The sequence below is a fragment of the Cyprinus carpio genome, chromosome A2, assembly GCF_018340385.1.
Source record: "Cyprinus carpio isolate SPL01 chromosome A2, ASM1834038v1, whole genome shotgun sequence".
NCBI lineage: Eukaryota > Metazoa > Chordata > Actinopteri > Cypriniformes > Cyprinidae > Cyprinus > Cyprinus carpio.
The window spans coordinates 4,166,656-4,191,459 of NC_056573.1; the positions used below are offsets into that span (position 1 = coordinate 4,166,656).

The 24,804-nt window shown below is 35.0% G+C and overlaps 1 protein-coding gene across 2 annotated transcripts; it reads right to left on the reverse strand.

Annotated features, from left to right (window-relative positions):
* Positions 1-314: 314 nt before the first annotated feature.
* On the reverse strand, positions 315-24,625 carry LOC109056777 (gap junction gamma-1 protein-like). 2 transcript variants are annotated; one of them, XM_042769702.1, is made up of 2 exons: positions 24,386-24,625; positions 315-2,566 (listed from the first exon to the last, which is right to left on the reverse strand). In XM_042769702.1, the coding sequence occupies exon 2, from the start codon at positions 2,535-2,537 to the stop codon at positions 1,293-1,295; it is 1,245 nt and encodes a 414-aa protein (XP_042625636.1). In that variant the 5' UTR covers positions 2,538-2,566; positions 24,386-24,625; the 3' UTR covers positions 315-1,292. The 2 variants fall into 2 exon arrangements, with proteins under 2 accessions (XP_042625636.1, XP_042625644.1); XM_042769710.1 differs by lacking the exon at positions 24,386-24,625 and adding an exon at positions 6,956-7,271.
* Positions 24,626-24,804: the final 179 nt, after the last annotated feature.

Sequence of the window (24,804 nt, forward strand, 5' to 3'; positions counted from 1 at the left end):
TAGTTAATCTCTGCAAGTCCATGTAATGCAAGTGGATAAGTCCCTTAAAGTTGACACTTCAAAAAAAAAAATTGTCAGATGCAGGTCCTTAAGTTCACACTTGATGTGTGACGTAAGTGTGTTGAGACACTTGCACAAGAAGTGACACGGACCCATCCACTTGCACTATATGGACTCATAGATGGATTATTTCTCCACAGAAGAAAAGACAGTCATATATATAAATATATATATATATATATATATTATATATATATATATATATTATATATATATATATATATATATATATATATATTATATATATATATATATATCTGGGATGGCATGAAAGTGAGTAAATAATAACAGAATTTAATTTTTGGGTGAAATATCCTTTTGATTTAAAGACTCTGTTCTAAAACCTTGTGAGCTGTCTCACTTTCTACTGTCTTTTAAGCATCCTATACAAAGAGAAGCTACTTTACATAGGTAGTAACAATAATGATCAGCACAAATAATTCACAACTGATTGCAATTGAATTCAGCAAGCCAAAAATACATTTAGCATATACACATTGTGTGAAAGTGCTTTGATCATGTTTTCATCACAATGCATTCTGGGATTGCTTTATCCATAAGGTATGCATGTGGAGCCTCAAAATCTGGCCAAAATGAGGAATTTTATAATGCAGCATAACCTTGCTGCTTACTGACTGGAACAGCCTTTGAATCACCAGTATGCATATACTTTAACACTTAGGGATAGTTTGGCAGCTCACTTTGGTTTGGAACAGAGCCACAGAATAATAATAATAATAATAATAATAATAATAATAATAATAATAATAATAATAATAATAATAATAAAAGGAGAAGATAAAGAGGTGAACATATAGCTCTTACAGGTACAGTATAAGGATGGAGTTGATACATAGGGGTTGTTCTTAGTCAAATTAAAGCAATGATCCATTAAAGAATAAATAGTTTGACATACTTCCAATATGGTCAATACACTTGCATGCATTTGAATTTAGAGAAACGTCACACTTAATATATGTAACATACTGTATGTACAGAAGCACATAAAGAATTATTCTGAGAAAGGGAGAACACAGTAAAGCAATGTAAAGAGTTTCAGAAATGAATACTAACCTTCTATAATATATTTATTTTTCAGTATTTTTTTAATGTTTAAAATAACTTGGGTACATAATGTTCAATCATGCCCTCACTAACTGAAGTTTGCATTGGCTGGAAGAAAATGTTTTCTGAGGATAATGGTTCATGACTAGTCAGGTAAGAGTTTACCATTAAATCCACACAGATGTCTTTCCATTTTTTGCTGTTGTCCCTGCCCTCTCAGTGCTGGCTTTCGGTCGTGCACCCTGTTTCTCCTGAGCTGTATTGACCCGGTTCTGTTCTGTCATTGTGCCACCAGACACAGGGCTGCTAGCTCTGGAGATATGAGCACTTTTTGTGTTGCATGTCTGAAATGCCATGTCAAGTTGTTCCTGAGCTACTCGTAAATGGTGGTGCAGAGTAGCCAGGTCAGAGGGAATATTCTCATCAGGACTTGTGCAATGCTGTTCTGGAACCACTCTGGGCATGTTCTGGTCCTGTAGGATGATGCTGTTGGGAATGCGACCCGGTTTGTCAGATTTAACCACCAGGTTGTATCCAGGCGGAGAACTAGAAATATTCCTGGAGTAAGGGTAGCCGTATGGAGGTTGTTGACCATGGCTTCGACGTTTACGAAGAGTGTCACGGAAGGCTCCAATCCCCAAATGGAACATCTCACAAACATTGAGCAGCAGACAAAGACAGCTCACCACATACATGATGAGTAAAAAGATGGTCTTCTCGGTGGGTCGTGAGACGAAGCAGTCTACCTTATGCGGACATGGGATCTTGTTGCAGACATACGAAGGGTTAACACGGAAGCCATAAAGGAGATATTGACCCGTGAGGAACCCCACCTCAAAGACGGCACGGGATAAAAGCTGAAGCACATACATCCTCATCAAACCTTCTTGCATAATCCTACGGCGGCCATCATGCTTTGCTGGATCTTGGCCTTTGCCCTTGTCTGTCTCTGGTTTGACCTCCTGCTCATCCAGCGTGTCTTCTTCATAGATCATTGGCTCGGCGTCATCTTCCTCCAAGACCTCCTCTAGGTGGTGCCCATTTCTCCACCGATTGTGGCAGTTCCTCTTTTGATAAATCTGGTTCTTGCACCGTTCCTCCTCCGAGGTACGGGCGATCTTATGGATGGCGTATCCCAGATACATGACGGAGGGGGTGGATATCATGATGATCTGGAACACCCAGAACCGGACGTGTGACAGCGGGGCGAAGGAATCGTAGCATACGTTGTCACAGCCGGGCTGCTTAGTGTTGCAGGTGAACTTTGTCTGCTCATCGGAGTAGATTGACTCACCTCCCACTGCGGTCAGAACGATCCGGAAAATAATTAACACAGTCAGCCAAACTTTCCCCACAAATGTGGAGTGGTTGTGGATTTCCTCCAGTAGTCGAGTGAGAAAGCTCCAACTCATGTTGGTGACAGAGACTCTTTACTTATGTTCTGCAAATAGGAGAAAAATGAGCAATGTAAGCCAAATAAAAATTCTACATGCATACATATACAAGATATTGGAAAAATTACAGTTTTTGACACAAAAGACTTATTTGCTGAAGCTTTATTAATGAGGCAACATTCTGTTGATGTTTGCAGGGTGCAGCATTGTTAGATATACAAGATATTGGTATATATAACAAACACTCAAATATCTAAAAGATCTTTAAGATAGTTGATATTTAGATAAATGTGTCAAGCATGGCAAAACTGTTGGGCAAAATGAAACGTATCCAATTTACACACTATATGTATTGTGAGGGTGTTCCAAACAGGCACCATACACCCTGAAATCTCACTTCTACTTGTCAGCTTTCAGAGTAAGTAGAACTTAGTGATGATCCATTTTTTAAACGAGTCATGAATTGAGAAATCACATTTTCTCTGATCTTTTGAAATATAGGTGATCATTGTACTATAAAACCATACTGCAAGTTTCATTAGTCCAAAAACATTCACATTCACTCAAAAACACTTTCGATCTTCTGTTGAAGACAAAAGAAGATATTTTGAAGAATGTCCACAAATCTGTCTTGTGATGCAGCCTAGAATCATAAATCACACTGTGTTCATTTCATTAAGGCCAGAGGGGAACTGACCCCCTGAATGAGCCTGGTGTCTCCCATTCTTTCTTTTTTTCTCCATTTCTGTCACCTAGAAACAGTTTGGGTTCCTTGCCACTGTTGCCTCTGGCTTATTTAGTTGGGGTGTAAAAGACACTAAATATTTAGTAATATTAATGTTTTGACTGCACTAAGTCTATCGGATGAGAACAAAACTTGAACTGAATTGAGCTGAATGAAGACACTTTTGCTACAGTAAAGCTGGTCCCAGGTATGATGGTCCTGCAGTCCCAAGCCCGGTGTTCCTCTGTGGAGGTCTCCGTCTCTGTTTATCCCGTGATATTGGATTCCTTCATTGTGTAAATAAAGATTGCTTACAAACAGATCCTTGCCTTAACATCACTCTCTTCTGGACCAACCTGTGACTGGTGTAAAGCTGAAAGAACACCTCTACTTTTCTTTAAAGACTGATTGATGTCTGATGTGTTTGGGGTAGTGGAGAACGAACATAATGGACTTTGCTACAAGTATGTATATACAAAATCCTTAAAATAGCCTATCGTAAGTTAAATACAATAAGAGGTACAACATTCTTCGTATCAATCAAATATAGTGTGCAAAGGAGCACTGTGAATAATACAAACTGTACAAACACCTTATACTCATTATTAATGCACTTCGCTCTGTTTATTCCTGAGAACTCTTCTTGGATTAGGACGGTACCAATAGTTTCCTATGCATGTTGTTTTGTGTGATTTTTCTGTTTCTCAGGTAAGATAACAGCATGTGCAGTTCTTTGATATTGCCTGTCAGGCAATGGTGCAGCAAAATCTCTCACTACACACAAATCAAGTCATTTCCAAACTAGTTTATTTCAGGTCACAGATGAATTGTTCCTAAACAAGACCCTAAGGACAAAACTTGGCCACAAAATTTCAGTCAAAGCTCAGCCCATGGGTATGCCTGACAAAGATTATTCAGAACATGATCCAACACATAAGTCTTCAGCTCTTTGAAAAACAAAGCAATGTTATAGCAAACATTAATATTCATGATTCATGACATTTTTCATTTTAAAAAAGTTTTATACTATTGGAAAATTCAAGTGTGTTAAACATTTAGTTATTACAATTTTTTAACGTGCGCATTTTGAATGTGAAATGCTTTAAAAGTCGTAAAAACTGAGAGTGGTGCAAAACAAGCAAGACCAATAGAATAGCATAGAGTGTTTTTTGTTGTTGTTGTTGTTTTTTAATCATATGTTCTAGCAGTTTATACTATTCTATAGCACTTACTATTCAATATTTGTATTTTTTTTTTTCTTTTTAGGAATTATTTACTATTTAAATGATTTAAATCTAATTGATATATTATACTAACCAACCCCTAACCCTAAACATAACCAGAAACCCTTTTGAATTTTTTAACCTAATATGTTTTTATATTCCGGCTATTCCCTATATTCTGGTTTTACATTCAGTTTTCTTGTTCTATTCTATGTTTTCTACAAGAATTCTATTTTATTTTGTGTGGCATGGCACTTTTTGTCTGGAGTGTGACCAGCTTAAGTGCAGTAAGGGGTAAAACTGTTTGCACTACAACTTAGCATACAGCATAATGAACTGTTTTTGCACTGCCAAAATAACTGAAGAGGCTGAAAACAAAAGTTCTTGATCACTTGGAATCAAATTTGGAGCTGATTTAAATTTTTTTTTTTTTTTTTTTTTGGAAAAATATTGTGCAAGAAATGAAACTGCAAAACAATTAACAAACAGAATACTTTAACAATAGGAAATGGCGTTACCGCACTAGAGTTGTGTATGTGTGTGTGTGTGTGTGGGGGGGGGGGGTGGTGTGGTTCACATAAACTGTGATATCAGAAATGTTGCATTGTGATATATAGCAATAAACTAACAAACAGACTACTGTCTGACATATGCATAGACTCACTCCCTAAAAATGCCAGTTCATGGCAATTTCAAATTCATTCCTATCGGATGTAAAGTCTGAGCAAGCGAGATCAACCAAGGGGTGGAGCTTTAGCAAAGGGTTAATTAAAACAGATTTAAGTGGTAATGTTTGCAAAAATGTTTCTCCCTGAAGTCTGAACTGGCCCCTGTTCGTGTTTTCAACATGCCATTCCCTAATGTGGGATTTGCCATCTCCCATACCATCTGAACCGGCAGGAATGGCTGCCACAGGCTCACATTGTGTATCTTAGAGGAAAGCAAGGATAACTGGACACAGATGGTACTCACTATTCATGGAACCTCATAGCCTGAGACACCTCAGGGAAAATAGGTGTTTGGTTGAGTGGATACTTTCAAAGGAACATGTAAAAAAAAGTGTGCAATCTTTAAATGCAGTTGCTAAAAGCTCAGCAGGGATTTGAGTCTGAAATGAAATGATTCATTTAGCTCAAGTTTGCTCAGTTTAATTGATGGGATCTTTTCAGTTATCAGGTTGTGCACATGGGTTAAAGAGTACAGTCATATAACAACATTAATCCAGGTCAATTTAGGCAAGGTCATTTTGAGTTCAATTACCGTTGTGCATTATTGTTAGTCAATCTTTTGCCACTCAAATCATTATCAGTCAATGAAAAATAAGTCCCATTGTTAAAACTGCATTTTATATTACATTCGGTATCTTTCATAACCTTATTACTTCAATCTCATTCGTGGAATAAAATGAGAAATTACAAAGACTTTGGCATGCTGGCCCAAAAAGTTGTCTTCTATCACTTAAACACACTGTATAAGCCACCGAATGTATATGTTTAATAACTGCCTATAACAAAAACATAGAGTAAACGTGCAGATCATAAATATAAATATGTGTCAAAGGATGACAGAGGAGGCAGTCAAATAAAGACAAACAATTTATAGTGTTATAATAATTACCCCTTTCTCTTTTTCCAGAAGATAATATCACAGATTTGAAAAAGAGATTAGATGATTCTGTTGTAAATATTTACATGTCTGTGAACAGGGGCTACATCTTAGGCAGCTACGCTACTTTGTGAATCTGTGTGTGCTATCTGTTCTGTCCATAAAACTGCAAAACACAGACAAAATGAAAGAAAATCTGAATCACAGTGTGCAACTAAACACAAATATTTTCACAGCCAATTCAGTGAGGTAAAACATGTTTATTTGAAATATTTGCCCTTAATTAATGAACAAAATCGGATGGCAGTAGACTCTCAATCAGCAGTCTTCAATCAAGCAGCTTGAGCTCATTTTAAATTATATTTAACAGTACAGATAATATGTATAAAAATAATTAAAAGCTATGAATTTTGTGATAAAACAAATTTTATTAAATAAATGTTGGTTATCTACATTTCTATATTAACGGGCTATAATTATGATATATTGTACATTTCACACATTTGTTCATGTTTCTTCAAATATGACTTGTAATTGTTTTGTAATTAAGTCACTTAAAACATATTCTACTTGAACAGCTGCAAAATGTACATGCCAAATGTATCAAAGTCAGAGACCATTAAACCTGGAAATAAACAAACAATTAAAAAGTTTATTTTGAAAAATGAAAAACAGGATATTGGGGTGCTGTATTAATATGAAGGAATTTTTCGTATTGATATTTTTACAGTTTTTTTGCCCTTTTTTTACTGTATTTTGAACTTTAATATGCAATGCGTTCTAGAAATAAATAGGCCTATGTATATATATATATATATATATATAAAAAAAGATCGCAGATATCATTCGTCTCTCACACGTGTTATAGGAGATTACATACGGACCTTGGGAAGCTGCGCCGAGGAAACACCTCCCGAGGACGCGCGCTCCATCCGGTCATAACTTTCCGCCAAACTGCAGCGAACTCTTAGCTTTCCACTTCAGGTGCGCTCAGTGAAGCGGTCGCCTGTCCACAGTCAACTGGAATATCGTGCTCCATTATTATCTACCAGCCACAGAGAGCGCTCCGCATCCCGTGTGCCCTCTGTAGACAGCGCACGAGAGCGCGTCAGCCTCATTGACGCCTCACACTCATCTCTGACTCGAGCTTGTTTTGCACCCACCGCCGGGAGAGAAAGTAAAAAGAAAAAAAACTGCGAGAGAAAGTGTTCCTCTGGCTAATGGCCCTGAATCAAGGGTTTAAACTCCCAGACTGACCGCTGGTGTGTTCCAGCACAATTGCCATGACAACCTCATGCACTGTTATTATATAAAATCACCAGAAAATGGTACACAGAGTAGGTTTACTATAGAAAACCTAAAAGCGTGGCCTGTGTAGTGGCTCAGTGTTTTACATTTGTGAGGAGGAGGTCCATTATTATCCAACTATTGTTTAATTTACAGAGGAACAAAACCTATAAATAGAATTTAGAACACAATTATCTATTTTCAGTAAGATTTACTGAATATGAAGCATTTTGTGCCTGCCATGGTACGCTGTCATGTATGTCATACTGTAATATTTACATGTTCTGCCCAGGCAATGAGCAGGATAGAAAGTGTAGGATGCAAAGGATGCACTGGATGCACTGCACTGTGTCTTTTCCAATATAGTACTTAGATGTTTATTACGTTGTAATTATTTAAAAAAAAGGTTCAATTTTGGGAAGCGGCCTCAGCATGTACCGAATTGCATTTCACAGAGGCCAGAATCTTATTTTAGGTCAAATATTTATTAAAGCATTTATGTAATCAATCATACTGTGGGCTGTTATCGGTAAAATTTTATCAACATCTGTTGGAAAATTACATGTCATATTCTGATAGGCTACATAGACAAAACAAGCTGAGAAATGTTTATAATTTAGTTTATTGCTTTTTACCTTTAAAGGATCAAAACTTTACTTTATCTTAGCGTGAAAAACACAATATTAAACATTGAAGCATTGAACATTCCCCATCCCTGAAGCGCTCAATGACTTTAATCACGACTTTAGTTCAATATTGTGTGGCCTTCTTTTGTTGTAACATTTTTGTTCATTTTGGTGCCATTTTTGCCCCATTCCCAGTTTATTTCCAACACTGCAGATAACTTAAATTCTGTATACATCTGAAAAAATCATGTGAATATATAATAATTTTACTTTGCAGCACATCAGAAATGATGCAGTATTGTATTTACCTGTATAAACCTGTAATTCTAACAGTGTTAATTATTGTTCAGACCTACACGAATGCAGAAAGACTGAGCCAAACCTTATCTTCTTGTGTTGTGTAAGGGTTTTAATTTGTTCTGCTCATCACAGCTCTACAGAAGAAAGGCTGTTGTCTGGAGGGAGTGCCTTACTCATTCACAATAGACATAGTGCCGTGACAGAGCACTGTATGTTCAGTGAGCAGAAAAATATCAGTGGACTTCCATGGACGTGTGTGTTCTTAAGCCTCTGTGGACTGAATGCCCACTCACTCAGACGGGCCGTTGGCCTCCATCCTCCAGAGGCCATGCCTCTCTGCCCACTGACATGACAGAACACATCTCAAATGCCTTGAACCCCTCATAGGTCATTTCCAAGATAAGTGTCTGCTAAAACTTCATAGCAATTTAGGTACAGCACCCATTCATGTCACCTCTCATAGATACATCAGTCTACAGGTCTACAAAAATGTAAATATGCAATCCCCAAAATCATTAAAATCATTCTATATGCCATCAACAAACATCAAATATAAATAAATAAATAAATACTGATATTGTATACAAATGTATGTATTCTGTAAATACCCGTGGTTTATCATGATCAGAGAAGACATTTGCTAGATACCTTAGTCAATCTGTAATCATATAAAAATAAATGAATTCAAAATTCTTAAACTAATAGTAATCTGGAAAAGCTCATCATTTACACACTCTTTTGTGGTTCCAAAACTGCTTCTCTCTCTCTCTCTCTCTCTCTCTCTCTCTCTCTCTCTCTCTCTCTCTTTCTCTCTCTCATGTAACACAAAAGGTGAATAGTTGCTCTATTCCATGTAATGAAATGGAGAGTGGAGCTCAAAATGAATAAACAAGCACCATCAATATCATAAAAGTGGTCCATCAGTGACTCAGTATGCACATCACTTTCATCTGCAACTAGATCTATAAGTATAACACAACTGGCCGAGAGCAAATCCACCCTTCTTGACTGTTAAGTATACATTCATGACATGATCTACTGTAAAAGGTGGAGTTCAGCTTGACTAAATGATCACAGTCTCTGATAAATTGTGGCGAATTTACATTTAATTAATAATTGATTAAATTTGTAATATATGTAATGAAAAAAATTATTGTGATCTACTGATTTACAACATCATGGTTGTCAGGGACGTCATTTCATACTCCACTAGAATTCATAATATATTACTCAAACATTCTCTTTTTGTGTTTAATAAACAAACAAACAAACAAACAAATAAAGCAGGTTTGGAATGAAATGGGAGTGAGAAAATGATAACAAAATTTAGATTATCACATTAATTACATTTAAATTCATGCTATTTTGTATTCATTTATTTATTTATTTTGGTTGCTGCATCACAATGATACAGTTGGACTGGCTGGTGAAGTGAGCAACCAGTATTTGCTCTTTCTAATGTCAACTTTAGTTTCTCCAAAAATCTTAAGTTGATGGGGATGGTCTTAGGTCACAGATGTCAGGGTTTATGTAATAAATCAAGTTCAACTGAGAAGTGCCCTCAGAGAAACACTGACAGAAAACCCTCATCTAAACAACAGGCATGTATCTCCAAAGTCCTTCCAAAGAACCGCTTCCTTATATCATCTCTCTCTCAGTCACAGACAAACACACACACACACACACACACACACACACACACACACACACACACACACACACACACAACACACACACACACACACACACACACACACACACACACACACACAGGGTGGAACCGTCAGCTAGTGTGGCGGCTAACCTATAGGCGGTTTTTGTTGTGGCAGTCTCATTTGGTTACATCTCGTCATTGAGCCAGGCTTAGGGCTGCCTTTGGGTCAATGCCACTTACACAGAGTTTGATGAAAACATGAATCTACTGAGGTGACTTAGAACAACTGCCCAAAGGTTCATGCCAACATTGCCAGTGAAACTTCCCTCTGAAGTCTGAAGTCTCTCATCCGTCTAGCAGTATAATCAAGTGCAGAAGGACATCGCTGGAACATCACACAAATTACAAGATAATACATATCTACAGCTGCAGCCAACTCGGCATGCTGTTACAAACGCATTCTCATATCCAAGATCAGTGGGCTCACTTAAACTGGTTGTTTGAGGACAAAATGTAATAATAAGATATAAGATAATAATAATAAGATGTTTCAGAGACAGAGCAAGTTATTACATTTAAATGAAAGATTGCAAAGATACACTTTATTTCTCTACTGGATAGTATACACTAATGTACAGTTCACAATTAGTCTAAAAGTTGACTTTTCAGCACCTTAATCTGCATAAGATAAATAATTATTAAAACTTCTGTGTACTTCTCTAGTACCATCACATATAATTCTATATTTCAAGCAAAAGAAAGTCCATAACATTAATGTGGCCTAGAGCAAAATGAATCCATTTAGAAAGTGTTCAAGCACTGAGACACCGCTGCCCAACTCTGTCAAAGCACTCAGGGTGTCACGCTGCACTTCTGACATTTCAAGTGGTAAATGTAAATATTAAAAATACTTATGTAAACCCTGGAAATGTATAAAGCACAAGTAATAGTAATTCACTAATTATCCTCCAAAGCTTAGCTGCTGAAGGAAATTATTTTTCTGTCTGTTCAGTGATTCATAAAATGCTTCACTTTCCTTGCAAAGTGTCCGGATAGAAATGGTTTCATCATGAAACTGTTGGCCATATTTCAGACAAGACCTCTTAAAACATGTAAACTGTAAAACACATTTAAATCGCAGATATCTTACCGAACTTTGTTGTTCTGAAAGGCATCTTGCTTTTTTCATAACTCAACATCTGCAGATGTCAAATAACAGAAGGAAAAAAAAACATGTTTTCCTGGATAAGAATCTTTTTTCCATTTCCTTTTATCCAGCTAAAGTTAAAAACAATATTCCATAAACAGCAGTTTAGCAGACACAGGCTGTTCTGTTTGCCATAGCTAGATCTGATTTTAACAGTCACAGATAAGCATTGCATATAGTAAACACAAAACTAAATAATAGCATTAATAGATGAAACTTTTACATATTCTGAAGAAAATGTGAGTGTTTGCCCATGCAAAACTCACCGCCACAGGTTTACTGTGTTATATTTTGTTGCCAAGCCATTGCAATAAGGTGTTCTGAGCATGCTTGTATTCAATATTTTGGTCTCTGAACATGGCTTGGGTTCATCCTTAATTGTAAGTCTATGGATTTTCACTTTTTTTGTTTAAAACAGCCGTTGCACGCATGCCGACACAATCATAGACACTGCGCTCGTCATATGGAATTGTTTTTAACACTCAACTTCAGCAAGCCTGAGGTTATTTCTCTCTCACATGATCTTGTCAAAACTGCCCGTGTCATGTGGGGGGTGAGGCGAAGCCTAAGGTCTCTTCTTCACTCCCGGGTTCACCAGGGTTGTAATAGCAACAGAGAGCCAGATCTCCTCCTCAGAGGCCCAGCAGAGCTGCAGCATTCTGGGTGAACTCAGCCAACTCACACCGCAGGCCTCCCCACTTCAGCTCTGACAGCAATCACTGACCAAGATTATTACGCTCACGACTGCTTATCTTATATATCTCATGACATGAGCGGTAGATATGAGCATAATTTATGCAGTGATACTTCTGTGATACTGATAAACATATTGGAAGGCATGCTGGTCCCACAATATTTGGTAATAGTTCTTGAGAAACTAAATTTCCTGTAATCAGAAGGCTTGTGCACTGGAAAGTGCCTGTATCCGTTTTGGAATTGGACTTTAAAAACATGACCACTTCGTTGGTTAGATTTCCCTGATTCTATTGAAGTGCACAACATTCTTTTTGCAACATTTTAAACAATACTGGATAATATGATCTTCAGGCTTGGCACAAACTTGTGAAGTCCATGTCAGCTTGAGTGCATGATCATTAAAGCATTACATTAATGTTGACATTGTGGCAAATAATAGGGAAAAAAAAAGAATTATCTTTAAGTTATTTTTCAGTACATACTCATAAATGTATAAATAGTATCATAATTTGCAACTATACTAATTTGAGGCCACTAGATGGCAGGGCTTGTAAAATTTAGAGTGACTTTTAGGGAAGACCCCATGCACCATGAGCTTAGAGTGACTTTGTCGTTCCTTCATATACTGTATATTGTTTAATGGTTCCCATTTGTGTTCATTTAGAAAGATCCATAACCAAAAAAACTATTTATTCAATTGTACTTAACTAACTACATGAAGACACAAAATGTGTATGAAGAAAAAGTGAGACCTGTGCTCTAGAATGTCTCATCAGCAAATAACCTCAGAAACACTGATCAGTTCCCCACTCTTAGCCCGAATTAGTTGACTTTACTAGAAATTTGTGTGAAAACCTGTTGCATGAAACTTTTTAAGTTTTGACACAAATTGAAACTAAACAGCTTTAGTTGAATTAACATAGAACCTTAAGTTTATGCAGTAGACAAATCAAGTTTACATTAGTAGTCTTTACTCAAAATCTTAAGTTCACATCAATTATTACTTGGAGTATACTGTAGGTTGCATAAAATAACTATTGTAAGTTACAACTGCAGTTGTATATTTATGTTTATATTTTTAGTCTTATATATATATATATAATACACATATATATGTATATATATTAGCAAATAACCTTAACAAATGTTTTTAAGTAATGATAAATGTTATATTTATGTAATGTCAATGTAATTAGACATAGATTGAGATTTATTCTGTGAAACATTTTTTAAAATAAAAAAAAAACGAAGGAAAACAGATTTCAATGCACTTTTTTATTATTATTGTTTACCAAAGAAATGGTAAAATGACAATGCATGAAACTTATCAGCCACAGGACAAGTAAAAATAAGCTTCGAAAGCACTTACTAACAATTGTAACTCGTTTGTAGAAGAAACATGAGCACACAGTATTCAACAATATATGCTATATCCCTTGAAGAATTATGTGAACACACATTAGCTGAGCACTAACAGCACTAATATGCAGTGACAGAACACACTTTAATGTCTTGTACAGCAAAACACAAGTGGCTTCTCATGGCAGCTTCATGCATTTCCTTACATTGTAAGCGGTTTTTTCATGAGAAGATCTTGTTGGATGAACTGGAATGTGTTTTTCATAGATTTAGGGTAGTTGAGATGCAGTGTGTATGCAAGTCCATACAGAATGTACATAGCTTTTGGCAAGTCGTCAATATTGTCCATCACAACTTCTCCTTCAGTGATGATCTTCAATGAGGCTGGATTGAGATGGAGAGAAGATGAGAGCCTTTATGCTCAATGAGGAGGATTCCAATGTCATCAGTAATCGTCCTAACAACATTAGAGCACAATCATGAAATTTCTCATTACATAACCATCAATAATGTTAAGCAATTTGTTATGACTGCTGGAGTTCTGTCTTCACAATGATTATTTAAATTTTGGTAACATGGACTTTTAATGCAGGAACAGAAACTTATGATGTTCCATTAAAAACAGTTCACACAAAAATGAAAATCTGCTGGTAATTTACACATCCTCAGGCCATCGAAGGTGTAGCTGAGTTTTTCTTCAGTAGAACCTTAAAAGATTTTTAACTGAAACTGTGGTCCTTGGTGATTGATATAAAGCAGTCAATGGAAACTATTTTTGATAGTTAAAAAAAACATGCACAGGCAAAACAAAAGTAATACCTGTGGATACCCCTGACCATGCACTGAGTTCTTACGAAGTAAAACAATTGGTCTGAGAAACATCCACAACCTCTGCAAGCGGTCCTGAATGCATTCACAACAGTCATGAGTTTCCTGTTGCATATAATAAACTCACACATGAGCAATCTTCCTGAAGCTGACTGCACAAGCAAATCATTTTTAATTTGTATATAGGTTGTACATGCAAGTATCATTTTGATGATGACCAATACAACACACAATGCATGCACTCCAGACATTTGTAAACACCTCAGGACTGTTTGCCGGGGCTGTGGATTAAAGGTAATAATCCTGAAATTATTGTTCAGTTTGTGCACAGACTGATTGTTTTGCTTCATAACACCTCAATGTATATCATCAGGAGACACGGGTATTAATTTTGTTTTGCCTGTTTATTTACTCCAAGTGATGGTAGCCATTGACTTGCATTAAATGTATCACCGAGGACCACAGTTTCAGCTAAAAATCTTTAAAGTTTAAATTTTACTTAAATTAATTTTGTGTGTGAACTATACTTAAAATTGTATTTCAGAAATTAACTCTTAAAAACTTGAGTTTGTAACAACATGAGGGTGAGCAAATGTTGGATGAACTAAACCTTTAAGCAAGCAGATCACCCAAAGAGGTTAAAAGAGCTATTGTAATAATTTAATGGTTTTAGACTTTCTCAGAGGTTTTATAAAATACAGGAACTATCAATTAATGGTGAAATGATTATGTTTTTAATTTTTTTTTTAGATACTCTGAGAGAAAACAGAGGTTACTTACAAAGAATACTTTGTTGAAATCTGTAGGTTTGTGGCCAAGGATGATAGAAAGTCCTCTGAGCACCAGAGACATCAGTCGGCTCTTTAGTCTGTTAGGGAGTAAAATGAATCACTGATGAATAAAATGAAAGAAATGATCACAAGAAAGCAGAACCAATCAAACACAATTTTGATTGCATTCCCCAACCAACTGTAAACGTTTTGTAATACATTTTCAGTACTTAAGCTGTTAAAAACTATGCAATGCAAGTCTATAACTGATATGGACCAACCTTGTTTTGTTGTGAAAGCTGTCAACAGCTGCCAAACTTCCTCTCTCCTAAACTGAAATATCTCAGTTAGACTATGTCGGTCATTGATTTCATGCATGAGATTCTTGCTCACAATCCTGTAACATTAACTAGAACTCCATGAACACCTAAAACAGAGAAAAAAGTGTTACATTTCAAGACAACTGAAACTTTCAGCATAAACTTTTAGCATGTAAGCATAACCCTTTAAGCTCAACAACTCAGTTGCAGTTACTATAAATATTAGACACCAACAAAAAGCTAATTGATGCACACATGCTGATGTTAAAATATTGAAGCTAAGGGTAATGAAATGTTAATGTTACAGCTAAAATGAACATGCAAACACAGTTGCTGAACTTATCTTAACTGTGAACCAAAAGAAACACCGATTTAAATATTAGCATTATAGCTAAACTGTGAACCGACAGGGGAAAACCGTCGATCGGCACATTAAAACTACTTTAGATTTAACTACAGTAACACTGTCATCAAACCGGTCTTTTATGGCAAGCCGTTTTAACTTTTTTTCATTATCAGGATATGAATTCTTCATATCAACAATTAAATTTTCACTAGTTAAAGTGTTTATTCTTGATATCAGGAATTAGATTTCTTCTAGTAACAATTGCTATTTTTGATATCAGCAATTAAATTTCCACTAGTAACAATGTTAATTCTTGATATCAACAATAAAATTTTCACTAGTTAAAATGCTAATTCTTGATATCAGGAATTACATTGCAACTAGTAAAAATGATAATTCTTGATATCAATAATTTATATCCTGGGAATGGCAATGGGCAAGCTGTATTGACTTTTATTTATTCGCAGGATATTAATACTTGATATCAGCAATTCAGTTTTCACTAGTTAAAATGTTTATTCTTGATATCAGGAATTGGATTTCTACTAGTAACAATTAGAATTTTTGATATCAACAATTCAATTTCCACTAGTAACAATGTTAATTCTTGATATCAACAATAAAATTTTCACTAGTTAAAATGCTAATTCTTGATATCAATAATTTATATCCTGGGAATGGCAATGGGCAAGCTGTATTGACTTTTATTTATTCGCAGGATATTAATTCTTGATATCAACAATTAAATTTTCACTTGTTAAAATGCTAATTCTTGATATCAGGAATTACATTTCAACTAGTAAAAACTATAATTATTGATATCTGTAATTGTATTTTCACTAGTTAAATGTCACCATAGGCTGCCATTCAAATTTAATTGTTGATATCAAGAATTGATTTCTTCCAATTTCACATATCAGAAATACAATTCTTACTAGTAACAACCGTTGTTTGTGATATCAGTAATCACATGGTTACTAGTACAAATTCTTGATATCAACAATTTAATTGCCACTAGTGACAATGTTCATTTCTGATATCATGAATGTGATCGTTACTAGTAAGAAACCAATTTTAGATATCAGAAATTATATTGATATCAGAAATGCATTTTCAGATATCAGAAATAACAAATGTAACATGTTGAAATAGATTTACTGATATCAAGAATTCACATTTTTACTAGTAACAAAGTAATTATTGATATCAACAAAAGCAGTTGATATCTGAAATTGCCCTTGCAACTAGTGAAAATAGAATTACTGATATCTTAAATAACATTTTAACTAGTAAAAATACTTTTCCAGATATTTAGAAATGCCATTTTTACAGGTAAGAATAGCTATGGTAATGAGATCATGAATATTAATGAGATCAGGTTTTCCCACAATCCTCGTTTTACCATCAGCATTGGCCAAAGTTGTGGAAGAACATCCATGCGCAGAAACAGCTCCTTGAAAATTATATTATGGCTGGATTCATTTTTTTATTATTATTATTTTTTGCTAATTGTAAAAAAAAAAAAAAAAAAAAAAAAAAAGTAAATTTATTCTGTTTCTTTTTATTGGCCACCAAGTTTTTTGGATAATTAAACGAAAAATGAACAAGGCATTTAAACATAAAACATAAAAAATAACTTCATGTCATTTTTTCATGTGTTTATTTTGGGTTTTATTACACTTTCTTCTAAAACATCAAATGAAAAATACAACCAAAAGGAAAAATATAACAGATGATAATGCGCCATGCAAATGTTTTACTGGACCTTTTTTTTTTTTTTTTTTTTTTTTTTTTTTTGTAATATCGTTGGCTACATGAATGAGTCGTGTCCTAATAGGCATTATTTTTATATAACATGTTGTCCGGTTCTTGAAGTATCGGTGGACATGATGAATGATAAAGTCTATTGAACCTCTTTCTCATGTCTGTCTCAGCCATTTCAATGTTACGTTAAATATGGCACTGCACTGATACACTCTTCTGAAAGTTAAGACAAATCACTAACAGTCTCTCAATTGTAGTTGGTTCGGAGAATGGACAACGATTTAATTAGAATTGTGTAATCTTGCCCATCTGGTTCATTGCTTATTGTTATTATTATTATTATTAGGCTATTATAATAAATTGTATTATGCTATTTTATTGGTCTATATTGTTGTTGTTGTTGTTTTAAGTTTGTAACTATAAATGTGTTTACTTTAGACCTAACAACAATTGTATCATTAAATAATTAATAAATATTTTTTTCTGTTTTGGAAATGTGCTTGTCTCTACTATCCCTTTCAACATTAAGTGTTGTTTTGGCAAAACAACACAAAATAAAAAGCATGATCTAGAACCGTCCCTGTAGTACAGCACTATACAGTATCTCACAGAAGTGAGTACACCTCTCACATTTTTGTAAATATTTTATTATATCTTTTCATGTGACAACACTGAAGAAATGACACTTGCACCTCATTATTGTAGTAGGCCACATTATAAAACAGTGTAGGCTACAATAATAACATATTGAGTGTAAATTATAATTTTTATTTAAAAATTATTAAATGGATGCCGCCCCTACAACTAGCCCTAACCTTGGCCAATATCCACGTTATTTTCAACTTTTCGATAAATTCGTTAATTTTTATTAAAAAATTTATGCCTTTCCGGTTTTGAAACGGGTTTTTTTAAAGTTTTAAGAACGAGTCCGGCAGAAGGCGGAATTGAACCCGGGTCCAACGCATCAAAAAACAACTGCTTTGTGCTCTACCATCTGCACCACAAAATCTGATATTTTGTTCAAGTCTTTTTGTAGTGTTGAGTAACACTACCACACGTTGGTAGGCGGAGTTAGTGTAAGTAGTCTCTGCCTAAATAAAAACAAAATAATGATTAAAAATAGCCTACAGGAATGTTTTATTTTCATGAGAGGGCAATCGAGTGTGCCCGTTCTCTTTTGGGCTCTGTACCTTGTCGTCTATCCGCCATAAACATTCATAAAGGGTTGCACTCGCCATTAAACTATGTACATAACCAAAAAGAAATTCATTACTATGCACATATCCAAAAAGAAATTCATGATATCTTAAATAAACATTTTTACTAGTGAAAATGTAATTTTAACATGTAACAATTAAGTTACAGATATCAAGAAGTATGTGTATTACTATGTAATTTCATTTTTAATATGATAAACGTATTTCTGCGAGTGATGACGTCATTTTTGATATCAAGAATCTGTGTTGGTACTAGTGGAAATGTAATTCCTGATATCAAGAATTAGCATTTTAACTAGTGAACATTTAATTGTTGATATCAACAATTCATATGTTTAAATGTTAAAAGGGTGCCAAAACTATTACAGATATCAAAATGCATTTCTTACTAGTTAGGATTCTAAATGCACATATCAGTTTTGTATTTCTTACTAGCAGAAATATAATTTTTGATATCAACAATGACATTGTCACTAGTTGAAATGTTCATTTTTGATATCTGAACATGTGTTTCTGATATCAACAATTTGGGGGGTAATTTCTGATATCTAAAATGGCTTTCTTACTAGTAACAATCACATTCATGTTATCAGAAATGAACATTGTCACTAGTGACAATTAAATTGTTGATATCAAGAATAGCTGTCTGTACTAGTAACCATGATATTACTGATATAAAAAATAAAGGTTGTTACTAGTAAGAACTGTATTTCTGATATGTGAAATTGGAATTTCAACTAGTAAGAAAGTAATTCTTGAAATAAACAATTCAATTTGAATTGCAGCCTATGGTGACATTTAACTAGTGAAAATACAATTCCTGATATCAAGAATTAGCATTTTAACTAGTGGAAATTTAATTCCTGATATCAAGAATTAGCATTTTAACTAGTGGAAATTTAATTGCTGATATCAAAAATAGCAATTGTTACTAGTAGAAATCTAATTCCTGATATCAAGAATAAACATTTTAACTAGTGAAAATTTAATTGTTGATATTAAGAATTCATATCCTGAGAATGAAAAAAAAAAGTCAAAATGGCTTGCCATAGTCTTTTGGATAATCAATTTTTTCCAGAAAGATAAAGATATAGAAGTTAACACACTCACCATTACATGCTGCTTTCCAGCTCCATCGTGTGCATCATCAGCCGGAATCTTCAAACAATCGCGCGCTCACTGCTCAAACATGTTCGAACGGGGCTCCTTCCCTTGCAAAAACTCATCTCTAGTTAAGTGCATTCAACATTTCGTCTGAAAAGTTCAAACAACTAATTATATTTAGTAATGTCAACGTTTTTTACAAAAACAAGAAAGAATAATTAATGACTTCTAGAAATGCTTATTTAAAACAAAATCCGGGTTGGTTGAGTAGTTAATTGAAAACCATAATAGCATTTCACATAGCGGTCCTTTCATGTTGCAAATGACTGAATTCAGAACGCTTGAACTGACTTGTTGACTTGTCGTAGGACACTGTCTGGATATATTCCAATTAATGGTTTAAGTTCAACTGAGCTTTAAAGGAATCTTGAAAAAAAAAAAAAAAAAAAAAGAACGAAAAAAAGAAACTTAGTGTTAAAATAAGAATGTGTGTTTTCATTATATATATATATATATATATATATATATTATATATTATATACAAAGTGTGGTTCTACCACATGTACATTTACTTATCTGCATAGGCTCCTTCTACCTTCACATTTATTTAACACATTTGGCTCATTAACCTAATTTTCTATTTCATATTTCATTCTGTTCTGTGTGACTTCTTAACAGAATCTCAGCCTTTTGAGATTAAATTAATAACAGGATTAATAATATTATAATAATTTTAAAAGAGCTCTTCCAAAAGCACACACACACACACACACACAGATTTATGTACAGGAAACCTTGACTCACTTGTAGGTGGTTGTTGTTGTATGTTAACAAGAAATGCTGATATAAACCTTCTCTTGCAGATGTAGGAGCTATTCCAAATAAAGATAAGAACTTGTCACATGTTTTCCCTTGAAGAGGTCAAAGGCCTCATTTCCTAGTTTATCTTGTTTAATGTTATATAGCTTACAGAATATACAGTAAAGTCATCATTAATTATACAGTGGCCCAAAATATTAGGGTGTCCACTTAAGCCATTTCGCTTCATAAGACCTCAATATAGCATCAGGAGCCACGGGTATTAATTTTGCATTCCTTGATGTGCTTTTTTGACTCTCAAAGTGATGGCCACTGACTTGCATTTTATGAAACACCATTGACCATAGTTTCAGATAAATTTATTCTTTACTGTTCTACTGATGAAAAAGGTGACTTACATCTTGGATGGCCTGAGGGCAAGCAAATCAACAGCAAACTTTCATTTTTGGGTTAACTATACCTTTAAGAGTCAGAATTTTCTTCAAAACTGTCTCCAAATGTTCAAAAGGACACCCCATTAAACTTTTAAGACTATAGATCCCAAGAAAAAACATAAGCAAGATGGAAAGATCTCAGCCGTCTGGTGCTAAATACCTCCCCAAAGAAACACCATCAGTTGGTACATGTCCAGCAGTGAAACCAACAGAAATGCATTCAAAATGATCTTTACAAAATTAGCAAATAGGCAGGCCACAGAGGCAAAGGAAGAGAATGAGAGATCCAAAGGGAGCACTGTGCTGTCTTGCTTGAAGTAAAGGAGATCCACCTCTTCCCTTGCGGTTTGAGGATGCACCCTCCATTCTCCAGGCCTCAACTCATGCAGAAAGTGAAAATCTGCTCCCAAATTCAATTGACCTAGGATATGCACAGCCCTGAGTGACAGAAACTTCTTCTGCATCCAAAAAATGTGTGTGCTAACCTCCACATGAGGCCAGAACACATTTCCCCTTGATGGTGTCCTGACAACTTCTTAACACTCTTGAATGTCCTGAAGGAAATAGCTCAAAACTAGAAAAACTGCCATTGTTTCCAGGCAATTTATGTGCCATGTGAGATGATCGCCCTTCCAAACTCTGTAGGCTGGGCAAATTTCGTAAACAGCACCCCAACCTACTTACGAGGCATCTTTCGTAATCAACTTGTGTCGACAGATTCCACCCTAAAGTCAAAAACTGAAATTTTTCCAAGGTAACAGGGTCAGATAGCATCTGCATGTAACCCTCATTGTGAACTGAGGACGCAAACAGGGTTGAAATCCTCAACTGCTGACAACTACTGAACTGAAGGTCTAATGGCAAAACCTGGGAAACTATTGACATGAGACCCCAAAATCTACAACCAGACCTACAGGAATGTCTTGCCCTGTTCTGATTCGATCAAAGGTGAATAGACTGGAAACAAGTAGTAGAAAGCTGCATAGTGCATGAGTTCAGCTCCACACAAATGCATCATAACAGTTTGAGTGCCACATTTCATCAAAGACAGTTTTGTGATCCTGACACCAGAAATGTAAGAGGATATTATTGAATGACTGAGTAGTACAAATTATACTGGGTCTAACAGCAAACAAACTAGAATTCATTTACTTCTTTTTCAGTTGAGGCAAATGTAGGATTCTTTGCTTCTATCAGAGCATAGGAATCTTTCTTACCTAAAGTGCAGGAGGGAGTTTTTTAACCATGGATGATTGTCAGTTATATATGTATAGTGTATCAGTAATGGTGGCATATCTGGCTGCGTTATGTTTTGAGATTTCACTAGAACAGAGAGCATTGAATGTTAAGTAAGGGATAATGTACATCCAGCTGGTTGTTATCGCAGAATAATGGAGTGGAGGGGTCTTGTATCACACTGAAGGGGGTTATTCTGCAATAACAACCTGCTGGATGTACATCATCTCACTTCTTACAAGGCTACTTGGCACATAATTAAATAATTAGACACAAAATATTGATTTGAGTTTAAACATTTGAACGCAAAGCTTCTGTGAACACAGCAGTTGCAAGCAAGGGGCAAGTTCAAACTAGACGGACATTTAAGGGAAACTGTGCAGTCATACCACTTATTACACAACATTTTACAACATAAATAATTAAGGTAACAATAGCTTATAGGTGATAAACCAGGTTTACTGTGTTATCGAGTTGCAACTCGTAACTGACCAATCAGAATCAAGTATTCCACGGAGCCGTGTAATAATGAAACATTATCATCTGGTAAAACTGCCCTGGCAACTGCTGAAATAACAACACTGGAGAGCTCACATAATCCGACTATTTTAAGGTTGGTAAAATGCAAAACAGATGGCAGAAACCCTGAACAAAGGAATGGCATCTTAATGAAAAGAAGCTCAACAAGTAGTGTAATATGAACACAACACGAGTGAACACAGCGTGTTTAAACCTCTTTGAACCTGCTTAAAGTACACCCTGGGAATGATTGCTCTCGATAAGCCTTCAAAAAAAAAAATACCAAAACTGGTTGTAATACCCAAAGTATACCTCCTTCAAGGGATGTTGCCCAGCCACCATTCCCGGCCCCAGTATAAACAACAGTAAAAGCTCTGTTGTATTGCCATGATATTAGTTTACAAAGTGCTCATTAGATGTCCAAACACTGAAAATGTTTCTACTCTGATGTAATGTTTGGGTCTGCTCACAGTGGAGTCCATTACCCTCATGTTTGTGCCTGGCACTGTCAGTGGATCCAGGCCACACAGGAAGCAGAAAGGAGCAGCAGATGTTACAGTTTGGACTCCATTTTAGGGTACGTTTACACGCCAACAATGTACTAAAAATGGAAATGTTTTTCCATTGTGTTTTTGATCCACCCCACACGAGTAAACAAGTTCATTGTTGTTGTTCAAGACCACATGTGGCTACAGCATAGCAAATAACTAGGGTTACTTTAGGTAAAAATGTAAATAAACTTTATTAAATTACATGCACTTATTTGTGACACTGGACCACAAAACCAGTCTCAAGTGTCAATTTTCAAAATTGAGATTTATACATCATCTGAAAGCTGAATAAATAATCTTTCCACTGATGTATGGTTTGTTAGGAGGACAATATTTGGTTGAGATACAACTATTTGAAAATCTGGAATCTGAGGGTGCAAAAAAATCTAAATACTGAGAAAATCACCTTTAAAGTTGTTCAAATGAAGTTCTTAGCAATGCATATTACTAATCAAAAATTAAGTTTTTATATATTTACGGTAGGAAATTTACAAAATATCTTCATGGAACATGATCTTTACATAATATCCTAATGATTTTTGGCATAAAAGAAAAATGTATAACTTTGACCTATACAATGTTTTTTTGTTTGTTTGTTTGTTTTTGGCTATTGCTACAAATATACCCCAGCGACTTAAGACTGCTTTTGTGCTCCAGGGTCACATTTTTATAACATGGTTGTTAACTACAGTATGTGAACATTTTACTGTGTAGATTTAAGTGGTTGAAATGATGTACTGCCATAGTTTTATTTCATGTTTTATTGGCTGTTAAATTTTGAGTAATGAACATTTTTTGTAGTTTGATTTTCAGTTAATTATAATAGCAACAGACACTTTTTTCCAACTTCTGAACAGTTAAAGACTGTTGCAATGGAATCCTCTTATATACACCCTTAGATAACACATTTAGATTGCAGTTTACATCAACCAGGTGTGAATTGTAAAATATTAAATCAAGCCATTTGATGTCAAATACATCCTGTGAAAATAGACTTGGCACACTGCATCCCAATTTTTGTTTGGAAGACAGGTTGTGATCTGAGAAACATCCTCCGATATATAGCATCCTGATATTAGAATTATCTAGGTTTTTGCATAAAACACATTATCCTGATTATTTGACACTGGTTACAAGGAAACATAAAAAACAGAACCTTGTACCATTAAAAATATTCAATAATGTTATAAATGAAAATTATATTGTTAAAATAATACTCTTTCAAGAGTATTTTTCCATAGTGCATGCAGAATAAACACACTGAAAAGTTCACATACCTCCCCATAACGATGGCAGATCTCTTCACTGATTCTTTGTAGAATTAGCAGGAATTGATCATGAACCCACAACCTTTGACACTATCACACCAGTGAGAAGTAAAGAGACACAATGGATCATTTTCCCTCAAAGCCATTCACCACCAAGTACAGGCAGTGACACTCAGGAGCAACACCACAGGCCAACAGAGCCATTGTTCTCCCTTCTGTCTGTATGTCTCTTTTATTGTGGTTTCCGATGTGATTCAGTCAGAGAGCTCTCATCTCTGTTACATTCACACACTCTTTCAGTGAATTTTTTGTAGAAATTCTAAATGGGGACTGATTTTAACACTAATTATTGTGTATTGTATAGTTATGTCTTTCTAATTGTTTTTTTTTTTTTTTTTTTTTTTTTGCTTGTTTACAATGATATGAAG

Bases quoted from the DNA above. Each gene is read 5' to 3' on its own strand.
- LOC109056777 (XM_042769702.1), bottom strand. From the start codon at position 2,537: ATGAGTTGGAGCTTTCTCACTCGACTACTGGAGGAAATCCACAACCAC.